The sequence below is a fragment of the Labrus mixtus genome, chromosome 23 (genome assembly GCF_963584025.1).
Source record: "Labrus mixtus chromosome 23, fLabMix1.1, whole genome shotgun sequence".
In the NCBI taxonomy this organism is placed as follows: domain Eukaryota; kingdom Metazoa; phylum Chordata; class Actinopteri; order Labriformes; family Labridae; genus Labrus; species Labrus mixtus.
The window spans coordinates 7728224-7745640 of NC_083634.1; the positions used below are offsets into that span (position 1 = coordinate 7728224).

A 17417-nucleotide genomic window follows, 5' to 3' on the forward strand; every position below is an offset into this window, starting at 1 on the left:
AGACTGTTCATTTAATGTCAGAAATGAAAAAGACATAGTAAAGCCTAACATTCAAGAAGGTGAAACCAGATAATTGTTGCTTGAAGATGGCCTATGTCTGAAATTATTCATCTTTTGTCAAAATAATTTAAAAATGCAGTTTCCGTGGAAGCTTTAGACTGTTGTTTTGTGCTTTCTCGGTTCCTAGGTTCAAGGCATTAGATTTTTTCTTAGACTCTACTGACCTTGCAATCATCTTCAGTTTATCTAATTTGGCGTCACTTTTTTGAATGGTGTTTTGACGGTAGGTAATTTGTTTCGTCAATATTAGAGTAATGAGAGACAAAAGCAATCCTTCCAAGCTTTTTTTCAACGCTAATGTAAATGAATTATTGTGCTATTTAAATTTGAAATACAACCTACAGGCACATACAGGTCTCCCCACAGTTTATGTCATCCAACATACTGTTGATTTACAGTTCACATAGACATTAACATGAGTTGTTGGTTCACCATGTTGAAAAAGAGAGATCCTGATTTACATATGTACTTATACATATTGACACCCTCTGTTGAGTGGTGAGGCAGAAAGAGCAAAGAAGGAAGTGGTGAGGCCAACAAGTCACAGAGTTATCAGAGGGGTTGTTCAACAAAGAACGGCTGCGGCTGCTTTTGAAATTGGTCTTTGGAGCAGATTTTTGTCAGATTCATTTGCCTTGAAGACGGTAAACGGTAGAATTTTTAGAACAGTTTTAGAAGCATTTACCATTTTTTTTTTACAAACCTCCATTTTGCTTTGACTCCCAGGGAATTCTGTGGACATCCACTTTAAAGGGATTCTGACATAGGCTTCTATGATCATATCACTGCTTTGATTGAGTGAAGATAATTGATAGTGAAATTTGTGACATAAATAAATTCGGGTCATAAGCTATGGTAAGACAACAGCTAACATTAACCTTTAATATACAGTAGTTACATGATACAAAAGTACAAAGTCTTAATTTATTGATTTAATGTTAGTTTTTACGACTTAGTCTTCAAGACCTTTGAAGTATATTTTTAAAAGTTGTATTTGTCAGCCAATCTAGAACAACAAATTGATCAATGTGTTGCTGATTTTTTAAGTGAGAACTGACAAGATAATAGAGAGTGAAACTCAGTCGAGAGTTAGGGCATGTTTGATAGCTATGGTAGAACAACTGGTTGGTTACAACCTTTCAAGATCTGATTACCAATGTAATATTGCGCAATAGAAAAGCTTGAAATCCATGGCTAATGGTAATGCTATTAAGCTTATTTATGAGAGGTAACATATTGTTTGATAACATTGGCTAGCGAACAATACAGTAAAACAGTAAAGTTAGCTACAAATAGCTGTTCCGTCTGAAATATTTTGTTTTGTCTTTAAATTGATTTTTTAAGTTGTATTTGGAGTTTAGAGATTTTGGGAACAAATACAACGAACTGATAGATTTTTGTTGCCTTGATCAGGCTTCAATGTACACTGAGGCTGTTCAACCAGAATTCACTGTATTCATGATTTGATTCGACCTTGCTCCCAGTGTGAGAAGCTAAAATGGTATGATTCTTGTGTTCCAGACTTCCAGGCTATAAAAAGAGAACCTGACAAATAGTTATCATTGACAAACGCATTTCATGAACTATTAGCTATGACAAGACAAGTGCTAGCATTCACTCACTCACTTGTTAACACACAACATTTAAAAGTGTACATTAATCTTACTGTACTGCTAGCTAGTTCACTTATTTTAGGTAACAAAATGTTTGGTAACATTGGCTAGCAAATGTTAAAGGTAGCTGGGAACATGCTAACAATAGCTGCTATGTTCTAGCTGTCAGCAATGATAGCTTGCTCATAAGTTATCAAATAAGTTGTTTTATCTTGAATATAGCCTGATGTCCCAGATATTCTCGCTTCTAGTGAATTTTGAGGTGCCTATAAATTGGAAAGCAAAAAAAAAGTATTTTTTTAATTTATCCTATGTTTCTTTAAAAGTATAGCATGAAACGTTAATACAGCGTTCTTCCAACCCTGAGTGTAATGCTAAAGGGAAAATGCTGTATGAATACGGAATTGCTGCAACCTATATTTTAAGTTGTGTAAATAATATGCAGAGCTATACTCCTTGTTGATGTTGTTGTTGGTCTCAGTCAAATGTCTTTCAGCTCTCAGTCTCAGCAGCATATATAAATATAGACCTGAACCTCTTGACGATACATATTTATAGTCTAAAAATCACAAGTAATCACATTTTTTACAGTCTGGTGTAATTTGACAACTGTGGAAGAATTTTATTAGGAGTCAAATCTAGCTTTAATCCTGTGAAACGTAAGCCTGTCTCGGATTACCCTGTGATCCTGGGTGTCGTCGTCTGAGGAGTTTTGAGTGACGTTTGGGGGTCTGTTGCTGAGCACAGTCACAGGGGAAGGCAGGTGCACGCACTCTCCTCGGGGTGCTGGGCTGTGTGCTGTCGGCCTGCCAAGAAGACACTTGGCCGGATCATGTTGCATCACTTTGAAATTGCAAGAACCAAATCCACGTCACAGATAGCGGTGATTGTACCGCTTCTGTGGGACGTGGGGGGTACTTTCTGAAAAATGTAGACTAGTATGTGAGTTCTACGTCTGTGAAAGCATACTGTATTAAAATGTGTTTAGCCGTTTTGAACAGAAGAAATTTGAGGAGGCACGAGGAGTCTTGGTTGTATCTTTAGAAAGACGGAATCTCAGAAGGTTCAAGAAGGTGTTTGTTGACTTGTCTGGGAATGTTCTGGAGGGATCATTCAAGAGAGACCTTTATTAATGACCTACTGCTTGGTATTGAGATGTCAAACTTTTGAATTCATTGATTGGTACAACTTAATTACAAAAATTGTCTTATTTTATTTGTCTTATCTTGGTTGAATATGTCTTTTGTAGAACATTTTCATAAACTTTCCCATTTGTTCTCTAGCAGAAATGTAATTGATGCTAAAGCCTGAAAGTAATTAGCTTTGCCCAGGATGTAGAAACGCTGCACCTTGAAGAATGGTGTCAGAAAGGAACTAATATTGGTGGAACACACTTGAAAAAGCTCATGGTCTAAACTTGCCTCTTCAGAGTGTTGGCTGCCACCTTGAAACTGTATCTCATAGCAATGGGAATTCTGAAAACAATGATAGCAGAAAGCAGAAAGGGTGTCGAATTTTCAAACAATAGACATCCAGTGTTGCGTAAGCAAAGTCTAGAGACCCTGAGTCAGACCAGCTTGGCTCTACTCAAACCTCAGAACAGAAGTAAATATCATCAAATATACATAACTGAAGACAATTGAATTAAGTGCTTAATTTGTCACCTTTGTATAATATAAACAATTCTCAGAAACTGTATTTGTAGCAGCAGGAAAACAAGCAAACACTGACGAGGCTACCCGGAAGAACAACAGGAGTGGAGGTGATTTTATTCGTTTAAATTGGACATTAATTATTATTCCATGGCTATGTGTGGGGCCTGCAATCTCAAATACTCAAGGGCGCAGGAATATCTCCTTCGCCTGAAATCAGTACTCCGGAAAAGGACGAGATGATTGACAGCTTTATTTCCATAGTGGCCGCTGAGTCAAAGCATACTTCCTCAATCAATAAATCATTATTTGTATAGTGCCAATTCATAACAAGTGAAAACACTTTACAAAGAGCAGGTCAAAGGCCATACTCCTTGTTAAGAAAAATGGAATACGATGAAGGAAGGATTTCTCCTTTGTATTCCTTGCATTCCTGTAGTCCACACTTCCTTGCCGCTGAGGTGGAGGTCGGAGTAGTCCATGCAAGAATACTGAGGTTCCCATTACTGATGGGTTTGATTAAAGATGAGGTACAACTTTTATATTAAAAAATAAAAACATTATGGCTCCATGGTGATTGAAAAGCACTCCATGTTATAACTTTGAGTAGACTGAGATGATCAGTTGTGGACAGATTGACTGATACAGTAAGATAACGGGGAGTGAAGGGAGTCACAGTCGACTGTTGGATAGAGCAGAGGCTCATGGGTAGTGTCTCGAACTTGAGCCAGCTCCCCCCCTAATCTGGAATCTAATAGGAACAAATGTGTCTTTGTGTGCCTGATGTGTGTGTCATACCCTGCCTGTCCTACTCTGTATAGATACGTGCACATATTATCATCTGTTAAGAACCGACTGCACTATTTCTGATCTCTTTGTCGTGTTAAAAAGCCAATGACTTTTACAGGTTTAAAAGTGTAAACATGATATAAACCTGTTTTCTTGCAGGATTCTCTTCTGCTTTGACATCTCAATTTCCTGCAATTATCAATGCTGTCCCCACAATCCAAAGCACAGAAACCACAAGGCTCCCATAAAAAGACCTATCTTTAAATTAGCAGCTCCCCACATGTTTATTATCAGTCCATAAAGCAACACAAAGCTGTCTTTGACCACATGCAAAACTGCTTCCCAAGTACAAGTTTTATGATAACTTGATTCTCTGAGTAGGCAGCTTTTATACCTTACAAGTACAGTAATGTTTATCGAACAAATACTTGTTCACATGTTATACATTTTTATTGTATTTCCTCTAAAATAGTGATCATGTGTTGGACTTTAAACAAGAAAAGTGTAGGCCAGTAATAATAAACACATCTACCAAACTGTTACCCACTAAAACATGAGAAATAACAGATCATTTAATTCTAGTTATTCATCCATCAGGACTTTTATTTTCTTCTCTGTGTGCTCTTCTATTCGTCATTTAAATTCACATCTTTGCCACCACATCTTCTCATAAAGCATGCTGAGCCTTGCTGGACAGTTGTTCATATTGCACACCTTGTTGTCTCTGCAGTGACTCAGCAGATAGTTTGTTCCTTTACTTGGATCCTGGCTCTACGTCACAGAGAAAAAACTCATTTGCATTTGTATTGTGTAAAAACCCGGTGGCCGAGCCTGTAAGACTTCTCAGAGTATTTTGCCCACTGTTGATGTGCTGAAAGAGCTTTTCAGACACAAAGACACTTATGTAATCAGTGAAGAAAGACAACATCTTAAGAGTTTCTATGGGATTATTTAGGAATCAATATAAATGTGTCAGTTTGTGACACAATGTTTTAAGCTGTCTCAAACATAATTGCCGATGTTCCCATTCTGCTGCAAGATCATTTCATGAAAAAAACACTGATACATTTATCAAAACTATTTGGTATTAGAGATGTTATTGTCTGTCTCTTCTAGTCATGATTTTGAACAACTTTAAGTCTTTAAAAAAACAGACCAAAGAAAAAATCCTTGGCTATGGTAAATAGTTGACTTCTCATGCTGAACCACCTAAAAGTCAAACGTTAATTTTTTCTGTGGAATTGGATGGAAAGCACAAACCTGTTCTCAGCGGGGGGGAATTATATTGACTTTGGTTTTCCCCTGTTTCAACTTTGAGCACCACATTTGTGATATATTTCTGTTTATGAGTGAAATGTTTTGGCACTGATTTAGATATATGTGTTGACATTTATTAAAAATCAAATTCCCTTAGGATGAACAGCCATTAATTTGTTAGTCACTTGACCTCGTATCTATTATCTGAGGTCCAATACATGGGTTCATTATCTGCAGAACTAATGACTCCCATCAGCTAGGTGTAATTTGGGTTAAGCTGAATTGGTAAATGTTAGCATGATACCTTTCTAAAGTGAAAATAGTCACAAAAAAAGTTGGTCAAAATGGTCTGTGGACTCAGTCTTGTTGATTTACTTAAAGGTTGAATTGAATTAATTACCAATGTTAACAAAAGTAGTTTGTTAATTTTTGTCTTGACATTGAGTCCTTCAATTTCAGATTTTGTTTTTTGAGTCTTTTTCTCAAACTTTCTAGGTTTAGAGATATTTTGTTTTACCTTGCAAACAATTCAAGCAAGGGTTTCTCAGGGTTTTGTTCTTACCAGTCTAATGCAATAAACCAGTATAGATTTTATTATTAGCTGTTAAAGCTTGGCCATACTGAAAACAACATGGAATTGCCATAACAACAGGCAAACAGTCACAGCTGTGGACCGGGGTGGTGTTTGAGTTGCCACACCACCTGTGTTTCCTCATGACTCAGTCATATGCAGGTTAGATGTGTAATTATTTGTATTGAGGTTTAAATGGACTTCTGATTAAAGCCATTTACATCACCAGTTGGCACACCCTAATGCCATAGGCTGGGGTTCAGGTTCATCCTCCCATAAACATGGGCGTTAATAATTTATCCAAGCATGAGTCATCTGGAAATGGAACAAGCACCTTACATTTTTCTCTTATTGGCTGCCCATTGTGCGTTAATAACACTAATTGCTGCAGTGTCAGAAATGTAAAATGTTTAATTCCATAAGCATTGGTTGTCTTCTTTACTCTGACAACATAACTATTGTCTCTTTTCATCTCTTCAATTTGTGAGGATTTTGAATATACTAAGTGTATATGCTAGAGGTCAATCTCAAAGGGAACATTTTCAGGCAAAAAATTGTGATAACAGAGAGAGTATTATTCCCTGACCGGAAGATGTGTTCAGTACTTAAATCAGCCGACAGCCTCTCCAACACCAACTGCCATTAAGCATTCAGTGTCAATTTCACAGCAATCCTCCAGACTCAGTTCACACTATGTAGATGTAGAAAAGCACTGGTAGTCATGAAGTCATGGCCATCTCTAGTTTCATGTGTGAGTCATGATAAATACAATTATTCAAGTTGTATATTTGAATACTTTTAGGGTTTTTTCAAAGGATTTTGTGCAGTAACCTCTGTTTCAGAGCTTGAAAACTTCAAGCTGTGTTGGAAACTGGCTCGGCTTTTTATCAAGTCACATGTGAAACTCATTGATCTGTGACTATTGAAATTTTAAAATGTTATGTTTTTGGATTTTCTGGGTTTTGGCAATCTCTGATTTGGTTGCATCTTTTCAAAGTCGCTGACATGTGCACACAGCACATGCTAATGCAACAACAAGCACATTCAGCTCCCCTCTGATCACAGCTAGGTTAAAAACAAAAGACTGTGAAAGACACTTTCTCTTGAGCATCTTTACTGTTGATTGTACAAGCTAACCTTTATTCTTTAAGTCCCTTTGCAACAATTAACAGATTATATCTGAAGACCCTTTGCTAGCTTACATATATCATTGCCTTCAACTTCAGTATGTAGGCGCATGTTTATTTACTTTATACACTGGTAGATACCAATTCATTTATTATTTTTTGTCAAAAATGTCTTGGACCAATAAGAGTTTCAAAAGAGATGACACACAGACTGAGGGATGTGTGAAGGAGCTTGAGGCCTGTAGCGCTAGCCTAGCTTAACATGAAGACTGGAAGCAGTAGGAAACAGCTAGGCTAGCTCAATACAAAGTTGAGAACCTGAACTTTATTGTATGTTTTTCTAGTATTTCAGGGAGGTACATGCACTGTATGTTGCATCCTTGTTTACAGTGTTTATGCTAAGCTAACTCTTGCTACAGCTTATCATGTTCGCACACAGCTAAGCTCAAACGTTCAAGGACTGCTACAACTGTAAAAATGTTCACAACTGTGAAGATGTAATATATTTATTGATGAGGCAGACATTTATTCTTCTCAGCCATTAAGACCACCATATTAATAACGACATCTAGCTACAAAGCACGGTATATAGCCTTCATTCATTTTCTAATGATGGAAATTATTTAATTTGTTTGAATGAGGTTAGTAAGCCTTTGTTTTAAAAGTGATGGAGAGCTCAAATAATAAGTACTACTTAACATTAGCTTAAAAAGTATCCATCGAGTTTCAGTGTAGCTGGGTAGCTGTTACGCTAGCTAGCCTTGAGTGGTACTTAGTCGGAAAAGGTGATTACAAACCACATCAATATTTGTATTGATTAACAATGTCTTTTTATTAAAAGTTAGAACATGGTAACCTTTTTTGAAAGCACAATAATAAGATAGTACGGTCAAGGTATTTACCAATCAAAGTGACATGGATAACAGCAGTAATATCAAAGGCTACTTTACTATTAGCATGTAAGACAGGAAGTGTTATGTTTTAACTTCATGCCAAGGCCACACACACACATATTGCTACAAGATGAATGCTTTGAGTTGTCTGGTTGTCAGCCATGGTCTTTGTTGTTTATGCTGCTGGTTTTCTGGCAATCCTTTCTTTGGTGAGTTCCTTCACTGGGGCTTTCTCTGCAAGGGGCATTTAATTCTGAGCTACCAAAGGAGGACAGCCGGAAACCACTCACACACACTCACACACCCACACACACACACTCACACACACACACACACACACACACACACACACACACACACATGCATACACAGGTGGAAGTGGTGCCTCCGCCATGGGTCTCTTTCTCTTTTCAAAGTCCCTAAAAGGAAGAAAGAGGAGAGAAAAGAAAGTGTGTGTGAGTCTTTGTGTTAGTGAGCCAAAGCTAGACTTTTAGGCAAAGCCAACTCTCTACAGCAGCACTCTCTTTCAAAACCACACATGGACATGCACAGACACAGATACAACCTTCTGCATCACAGCCCTCAATCACTTTCTAAAATGTTAAACAACAGGAACATATACTCGGTGATATGCGTTCCTAAAAAAAACATGTTCCTCTCTGTGTTTCCTAGTTCATAATAGAAGACATGAAGCAGCAGCAAACCAACAAACACAGCAACCTGCACCGTGAAGACCAGCACATCACTGTGGAGGAGCTGTGGAAGGGCTGGAAGACCTCTGAAGGTAAAAGAAAAGACAAAGCAAAAAATCTGAGACAAAATCATCAATTAGAAAGGACATAAAAACTAACAATAAATACAAACTAGGGCTTTCAAAACAACATGTTAATACCAATTTAGTGCAGAAAAATTAGTCAAACAAATTAACGCAGATGAACAATGTCATAGTCACTGATCCACAGTTTTTTCTATACATGATGAAAACACAATGCAATTGAATTAATTTCTCTGTTATATCCACATTAGAGAAACAGCATCAGCGATCGATTTATAAATGGACATAGCCTGCTAGCCGGATCCAAGTCATTATGTATCCCAGAACGTTTTGCGTTGGGAAGCGGCCGCTTCAGTACACAATGAATAGGGGATTCTTTTGAATCAATGCAATCATGGCTGATAGTGGCGGCTTCACTTTCAGTCTTGACGCTGCATATCTCAGCTCATCTTTTTTACTGATATATTAGTTGCACATAAATATAGGATGTAGCCCATTTTTTTTTGATTTTAAAAGTAGCTACTAAAAGTGCGACTTATGCAACAAATTTGATGTTAATCAGGAGCTTGTAACTAATTAGATCATTTTTTGAATGGCTTGACAGCACCAATATAAACAGAATTTGCAATGTGTATGTAGGTTTGACTTTCCTTCAGGCTGCAAAAGCACAAGTCAAACACTTATTCTTACTATATAAATACAGAACAAAATCACATGACAAAGGTGTGGTAAAACATCCCTTTCGACAGGCTGATGTACTGGTTCAACAAGCCTGTGGGAGGATTTTTTTGTTTCCCCTGAAGTGACTTTCAGACAAGTTCTCTGGAAAGTGAAGTGGACCTCTGCGACTTTGACAATTTAAGGGGAGCAGAGAGGGAGTGAATGAGGATGGACCCTTGAGCAGAGTGAAGTGCGACCTGCTTTATTCTATGAAGAATGTGTATGTAAAAGAAAAAAGAAAAAAGAAGTTAGAACACGCTCAAGGAAGTAGATTTAACCGTCATTGTCTGCAATTATGTTATTATGAGGCCACTGTAGCGCAAATGCTTTCAGAATGTCCTCATTATTAATACTTTAACCACACAAACATAAATGACACCACACCTTTGCACTGAAACGTATGATTGCATTTAGCAAACCTTCAAAAAGCTGTTTCCTTCTACATTCTCCTCTCCAGTTTGATTATCACATGGGGGAAATATTTGACCCCTCCTCTTCTTTTAAAAACCCATCAGTGGTTTGTTTTCTCACACACACCTCAATCTGTCATTCTTAGCATGCACATGGCCTCGTTTGCTTATGACCATGAAAGTATGTCTAAGTGGTTTTAGATAAATGTCTAACATGTTCTCCTTCTTTCTCAGCCTTTGAAATAAATACAGCCGAAAGTAAACATCCCATCTTTTCAAGTATTTGTTTAAACCTTAACAAGGTCTTTCAGTTACCTGCTGTACCCTGCTGCTGGAATCATTCCATGTGTTTTATAAAGAATAATATATTTACAGTATATAATGTCTAGTATTCATGTCCTGGTTTCAGAATAATGCAGGTTCTATAGAATGAATACCAACAGACAATTTTATAAATCGTTTTTTCTTCTTCTCTACTCATCTGTTATCAAATGTTAAACTAGGAGTCATTACTGGTTACACAAAAGAATTATCCTTTTTTTTATATTGTTCAAGGCTCAAAATGACAAATGTAATTATTTTATTAACAAAAGGACCATGTAAAATAATAAACAAAAATGAAGCCATTTAATGTATGAAAAAATGTTGCTGTTAAGAATTATTTTTCTGTGTTCCTGTCAGGTCAAAAATTAAAGAAAACTTAAAAGAAAAAAAGATTAAAACTTTCTAAAAAAATATATAACTTGGACAATCATCCAGCAAAAACCTCTCTTTATTATGGATTAGTGTTTACAACCTTATTTTAAATTCAAAGAATATAATATGTATCAATCACAGGGTTATTTTCTCCATTACGTGTACTTTTATTTTGAAACCTTGACTTCCTTTTTCTATAATACCCACATTCATTAACTTATAAATGATAGATAAATGAAGGATTTCTTGTTTTATTTGTATTTTAAGCACAGTATTGGTCTTTACATTGTACTAATACATGTTATCATTCCCCTCACCCTCTCCCCATCCTCTCTTCTCACCCAGTCCATAACTGGACGATGGAGGACACAGTGCAGTGGCTGACGGAGTCGGTGGAGCTGCCGCAGTACGAGAAGAACTTCCGTGACTTCAGAGTCACAGGGAACACTTTACCTCGGTGAGTACGGCTGTTCCTCAAAAACAACCCTCCCCTCTTCACAGAATAACTACACAGCATGTGCTCATCTGTGCAGTGCATCCCTACTCTCCTGTCGCTCTTATTCTGTTAATTACTGTTCTGTGTTCTGCACTTTTATGACTGATAGTCTTAATATCAGTGACTCTAATGAAGATGGTCTTGTGTAGCTTTGCCCTGCATGAGCAGTGGAGTGTGTTTATGAGCACTTACACCATTACAGTCTTTGTTACAATACACAAAGGCTGCTTTAGTTTTCATTAATCTATTAAATGCTGCCCACTGCTGGTCATAAACGGTAACACAGGAGGAAAAATGCTCATGAAACAGGTAGATTCTTTACTTCACTATTTGCCTCACCGTTTTTACACAACTATTAAATGTGTATTGCGGTAAAGCTAATCCCTATATGATGGTTTAACTCTTTAAAAGCTGAAAATATTCCCAGAATTCCCTCCTGCAGTGCGGTCAAGATGAAAATGTTAACAAACGAGTCCGAGTGTCGACGTTAAAGAAGAAACTCAGACGTCGCAGAGACACTTGTGGAATGTGACGCGCTGCAAACTGCATGTATGGCATGAGTAGACAGAGGGGCGGGGGTGTTTTGAGATGGGGGGGGTGGCGGGGGGGGGGGGGGGGGGGTGTACTGAGGGGTTTCATGTTTCTCCTCAGGCCTGATGAGCGCTGCCATGTTGTCTGGGTCCTTTAAGATGGAGATGAATTCACATCAGATGTTTTCAATCAGTTTCCCAAACTGTAACCTTTATAAACATTTATGCATAAGGTTAAACAACAAGCCCAAACTCTACCTGGAAGGGTTATTCCAGACCAGCCTTTCTTTTTTTTGTCTTGACACCATGGACACACATGCAGTAATGCAGACTCGCCCTTGAATCTAACTGTGTAGAAAGAAATGTTGTATTTAATGCTGATTTTCTTCTTCATATTTCAGATTAGCGGCTAATGAACCGTTATTTATGTCGATGCAGCTGAAGATATTAGACCAGCGGCATAAACAAAAATTAAACCTAAAGGCACTAGATGCAGTGCTTTTCGGGCCTCCTCTCCGTAAGTAAAACATATTTTTATTATTGACATGTTGTGCACATTCTCTCAAAAGATGCAAGACAGAGAACCTTTAAAAAAAACTGTATTTACTGTAGTCACCCATCTTCTCCTCCTGTTGTGATCTCCCTCTGCAGGTCCACAACATAACTGGATGAAAGACTTTGTCCTGATGGTTTCCATAGTGATCGGTGTCGGGGGCTGCTGGTTTGCCTACGTGCAGAATAAGTCCAGCAAGGTGCACATCTCTCAGATGATGAAGGATTTGGAGAGCCTGCAAAATGCTGAGCAGAGCCTTTTAGACCTGCAGAGCCGGTACGGACAAATCACAGAAAAAGAAAAAGGAAACTTAGTTTCTCCACTTTCTTATCTTTCCTTTTGAATTCACGCTGCTTGTAAAATCTTGATTCGATCTAGACATTGCCAGACTTCTAAGTGCCATGATGGCATTTTCTCGTGTGTTTTTCCTCTCATCTCCCAGGCTGGAAAAGGCTCAGGAGGAGAACCGCACTGTCGCCGTGGAGAAGCAGAACTTGGAGCAGAAGATGAGGGACGAGATCAACGGGGCCAAAACAGAGGCTCACAGGCTCCGAGAGCTGCGAGAAGGAGCCGAATGTGAACTCAGCCGGCTCAAATACGCAGAGGAGGAGCTCGTACAGGTACGATTTTAACCATGGTGCTACTTTATTTGTGTTTACATGCTCAGTAATACACAATGCAGTCCATGGATAATTCTGCTGCTAAAAAAAGATTGAACATAAACCGTTTAGGTACGAAAAGCTCTGAAGCGAGCGGAGAAGGAGATGCAGTCGGAGCGGTCGGTGCCTGAAGCTCTTCAGAAGTGGCTCCAGCTCACACATGAGGTGGAGGTTCAATACTACAACATCAAGAAACAGAACGCTGAGTTTCAGCTCTACATCGCCAAAGATGAGGTAACAACATTCAATCAGTCATATCTTATCAATCATACGATAGGCGGAGCTGGTCAGCAACGCTTTGCACATCACATAATGTGTTGATCAGATTCATCTGAAGTTCAGAATGTTGTAGAGAGGTTGACAGAGATTTTACTGCCTTTGAATGACACTGATTTGAAATCATCTTCCTCATAAATGATGAAGCAAATAATCTGAAACATGTTTTTTTTCAACATGGTTTTTGGATGAAAGCATTTGCTCTGCTTTGGAAATTTTGAAAGATTGCCATGCTTTTATTTGATTTACGACTATTAATAATGTTTTTTTTTTTAAATATTACACAACCGTCATAAAGATACTTAAAGTCCTGGGTTCTGACTACCAGGAAAAAAAAACCTGCAGGAATTAGAACCTAGTAAAAGTGCCTTGCTGATCTTTTTGAGTCAGTCGAGCTGTATATCACGTTTACGACTACCACAAACATTAACAGTTGTGCAGGGCTGCAGAGAGAGCTCACTCTGCACTCTGAAAGACAGCCAGTGTTGTTTAAGTGCAGTGCAGTGCAGCCCGGCTGAAGTTGCAGTGCAGCCCGGCTGAAGTTGCAGTAGTAGTAGTAGTAGTATTGGATCCTCCATAGCAGTGGCAGTCTTCTCTTAGAATGGAGAAATGTGTAGAAGTAATGTTGAATAAGGGTTTGATAAAATACCAATATGAATATAAAGTTTGAATACAACAATGATTATTACAGTATTTAATCTTTTTAATAAACTACAATGAGTAAGTAAGTAAGTAGGGTTTTTATGATTAAAGGCTTCATCAGTTTTCAAATTTATTTTTCGGTGTAATGTGGACAAAGATGCTAAAATTGTATCTCTTTTTTTGCTTTTGTTAAATGCATTTTGCCCAGCAAATTCACAGCAAACCAAAAACACAGATAGCTTTTTTGATTAATCAATCAATCATTATGTATTGCGCCAATTCACAACAAGTGTTATGTCGAGATACTTTACAAAAGAGCATGTGCGAGAAGGATGTCTCCTTTGTAGTCCTCGCGTTCCTGTTGGCGAGGTGGAGGTCTGAGCAGGCCGCGCGTGAATGGGGACAGCGGTGGTTGTGGGGACGACACAGGCTATTGGTGTTGACGATGGTGTGTGTGTGTGTGTGTGTGTGTGTGTGTGTGTGTGTGTGTGTGTGTGTGTGTAAGGGGTGGGGGGGGGGTCCATAGCAGCAGGCAGTCCTCACCAGCAATCCTGAGGAACCTTATGTGGTTAGTAACTAAGATTTACAGATAGCTGCATGCAGTAATATGATGTGAATGCACAGAGAGAGAGAGAGAGAGAGAGGGAGAGATAGGAGCTCAAGGGGCCAGTTCCCCCGGTAGTCTAAGCCTATAGCAGCATAACCAGGAGCTGGTCCATACCTGAGATCATTTGATCATATTTGGGTTTAATTCAATGTTTGACCTTCAGTCGTGCCTCTTAAAGCTGTCAACAATCCTTAGTTACAGTGAAGAACTTTCTTGGACGATATCTTTAAAAAAAAAAAACTGAATACTAAAGTGTGTATGCTACTAAGACTAATATTGTGACATGTTTTGTGTTTTCTCCAATGCAGGCAGAAAAAATAAAGAAGAAAAGAAGTTCTCTGTTTGGAACTCTTCATGTAGCCCACAGCTCATCACTGGATGAGGTGGACCACAAGATACTAGAAGCAAAGTAAGTCAACAACAACACACATCCAATGTTTACATTACAGGAAAAGAGGAGAAATAATTATTCTTGATCAGCAAATTGAGTCATGTCTGTTTACTGATTTATAACAACCAATCAAGTGCAAGTTGTTGAACACTTAACAAGGAAAGTCATATTGTTCACATTGAATACCAATATGGAAGTCTTCAGTCAAAATAGGTGAAGCAGCCTTAATATTGTATCGAGTTTATATTGCTGTGTCTATATACATTTATACACCATACATGTGAAGGGAAGCTGGAAGCCAGGAGCAAATTGGGCAGTGATTCGGCCACCACTACCGGCCCACCGACCAGGCAGTGTTCAAACACTCAGTAATGGTTGGGTACCACCTGATGACATCTGCTCCTGGCCTAAGGCTACAGATACCTCTTAAACATGCTTTTGTTTGTCTTAAGGTATCTGGAGTTTGCACCCATATAGGTGTGTGTCACATGTTGCTTTTTTAAGATGTTACATACAAACAAGCATCTGTTGTATAAAGTGAACAATCTGACTGTACAATATTTCAAGTATTGGAAAACATAATTCTTTAGTATTCCTGAGGTCGGCACCAAACGTTTTTTTACTGATAAATATTCAGACCTCTTGTTTAATCCAGGCTCTCTTTCGGAGATAAAGAAATCCTTTGGGTTTAAAGGCTAAAAAGGGATGAAATCACAAAAAGACAGAACAAAGTTAAATCATCTGCATGGCTGCTTTAAGTCCAATATCATAATATCACCAGCTTGTATACCAAAACTGTCTAAATCCTGAAGCATCAAAACAGGGCAGCTTCTTACTGGGTGTTATATGAATATTCTTCCTCACTCATGTGTTTTTATTTCAGAAAAGCCCTGTCAGAAGTGACGGCGTGCCTGAGGGAGCGGCTGCACCGCTGGCAGCAGATTGAGAAGCTTTGCAACTTCCCTGTTGTCAACAACTCAGGGCTACCGAGTCTGACAGCCAGCCTCTACTCGGAACACAGCTGGGTGGTCATGCCACGGGTTTCTGTGCCTCCGTACCCCATCGCGGGGGGAGTGGACGATCTGGACGAGGACACGCCTCCCATCATTCCACAGTTCACAAGTGAGTCAAACTAATTTTCAAACAAAAAATATATATATATTGAATGCACATGGGGAAAATACAAAAGCATTTTTGTCTTAATGGCTTTTGTGAAATTTCCCCCAAAAGACATTTGCAAGATAATAAAAACATACAAAATTTCATGTAGATCTTGTTTGGTATTTAAAGACAACTTATATGTTTTAACCATATTAATTAATCTAAGAATTCTTGACAATATTATCTTATTGCAGTATTTAAATCTACAACTCTAGTGTTTGATTCTGCAGCGAAATAATTTTTATTAATAATAAATATTAAAGGTCCTAAAATGGATCCTTGAGGAACGCCATATTTGATAACTCTTATTTGTTGACTGTATTCTAACTGAAAACATTATTGACCAGACCAAGCCACTAATAAAAAATTCTGAATACTAATAAAAATAAATTATGAATAAGTATTTGGAGAAATAACTAAAGCATCACCATTTCTTCCATTCCACAGCAACCACGATGATCCGGCCCCCGCTGACCCGCAGCAGCAGCCTATGCCGTTCTCGCCGGAGCCTACTCAGCCCGCAGTCCTCACTGATGTCCCCGGACCCTGATCTGCTCTCCATGGCCAGCTCTTCCCTCTCCTATCGTCCCGAGGCCGAGGACGAACATATCATGTTCAGCTCGGATAGGAGGGGGTATGTAGCGGTGGCCGGAACGCCGCGGAATGGTTTTACAGTTTGGACTCACAGGTGTTTTATACAAAAAAATTTACACTGATGCTTTCAGCTTGGGGATTGGTGCCTTCTGGTGTTGGGTGACGTCTTCTATGTGGTGGATGAACATATGAACTGAGCCTGACCTTTATAGGATTTTTGAAACTGATACAGATAACGATTTAACCAATTACTGATATTTTACCAATAACCAATATAGCATTTTTTACATTTATTTTATTTTACTTTGACACTATTGTGTTATGACAGTCAGAAAGGTACCTCTAGTGTTGAAAAATGACGCCAATGCAGGAGTGCAAAAACTGCAGTTCTTAAAGTGTCCACTTGAGGCTGGCTCCAAAAGCCACAGTACTCACATACACACCCATTCAAATAAGCCCATTTTTACCGCAGAAATTAACATGTTTACAGCCTGGTACAATAAACTATTTTGGTCTGGATAGTTCATGTCTTAATAAGCACACACTGTACAAGGTTTTTTTTTTTTTTTTAAACATAATCATTTTCATTTTATGAAGGATTCAAGTTATGCATTGTAAGGGTTTTTCCAAGAGGCTTTAGGCTCACCTAAGCTAACCTTTGCCTGTTACCAGGTTGACTGAAAGTTAGGTTGAGATATCATTCAGCCATCATTCAGATTCAAAACTCTCATTCTGTAACCAATAGGTGAGGTCACTGAGACTACCTCCATGTTGTTTACAGTCAGACTGAGCAATGTCACAGTCTGGGAACTGTCTTACAAGAGTAATTTACACTCGGTCAAGTTCACCTATTTGCTTTTGGGCCTCTGTTGACACCCCGCCTCCACCCCGCTCTGCACAGAGCACACAGCAGACTACACTGTTGTTGGCACTCTCATTATATAC

General features: G+C 38.5%; 2 protein-coding genes across 3 annotated transcripts in view; one reads left to right on the top strand and one right to left on the bottom strand.

Annotated features, from left to right (window-relative positions):
* Positions 1-17417, bottom strand: part of tm4sf5 (transmembrane 4 L six family member 5) — a 394180-nt gene that overhangs the window by 296409 nt on the left and 80354 nt on the right. The window lies entirely within an intron of this gene.
* Positions 1-17417, top strand: part of stim2b (stromal interaction molecule 2b) — a 47527-nt gene that overhangs the window by 27396 nt on the left and 2714 nt on the right. Inside the window, exons 3-11 of one of the 2 annotated variants that reach the window (XM_061030948.1) lie at positions 8635-8746; positions 10909-11020; positions 11991-12106; positions 12241-12418; positions 12585-12762; positions 12874-13035; positions 14635-14735; positions 15601-15839; positions 16326-16512. In XM_061030948.1, the coding sequence (XP_060886931.1) occupies positions 8635-8746; positions 10909-11020; positions 11991-12106; positions 12241-12418; positions 12585-12762; positions 12874-13035; positions 14635-14735; positions 15601-15839; positions 16326-16512 (1385 nt within the window). Of the gene's footprint in view, positions 1-8634; positions 8747-10908; positions 11021-11990; positions 12107-12240; positions 12419-12584; positions 12763-12873; positions 13036-14634; positions 14736-15600; positions 15840-16325; positions 16567-17417 lie in introns of both variants that reach the window. The other variant, XM_061030947.1, reaches the window with a different exon arrangement.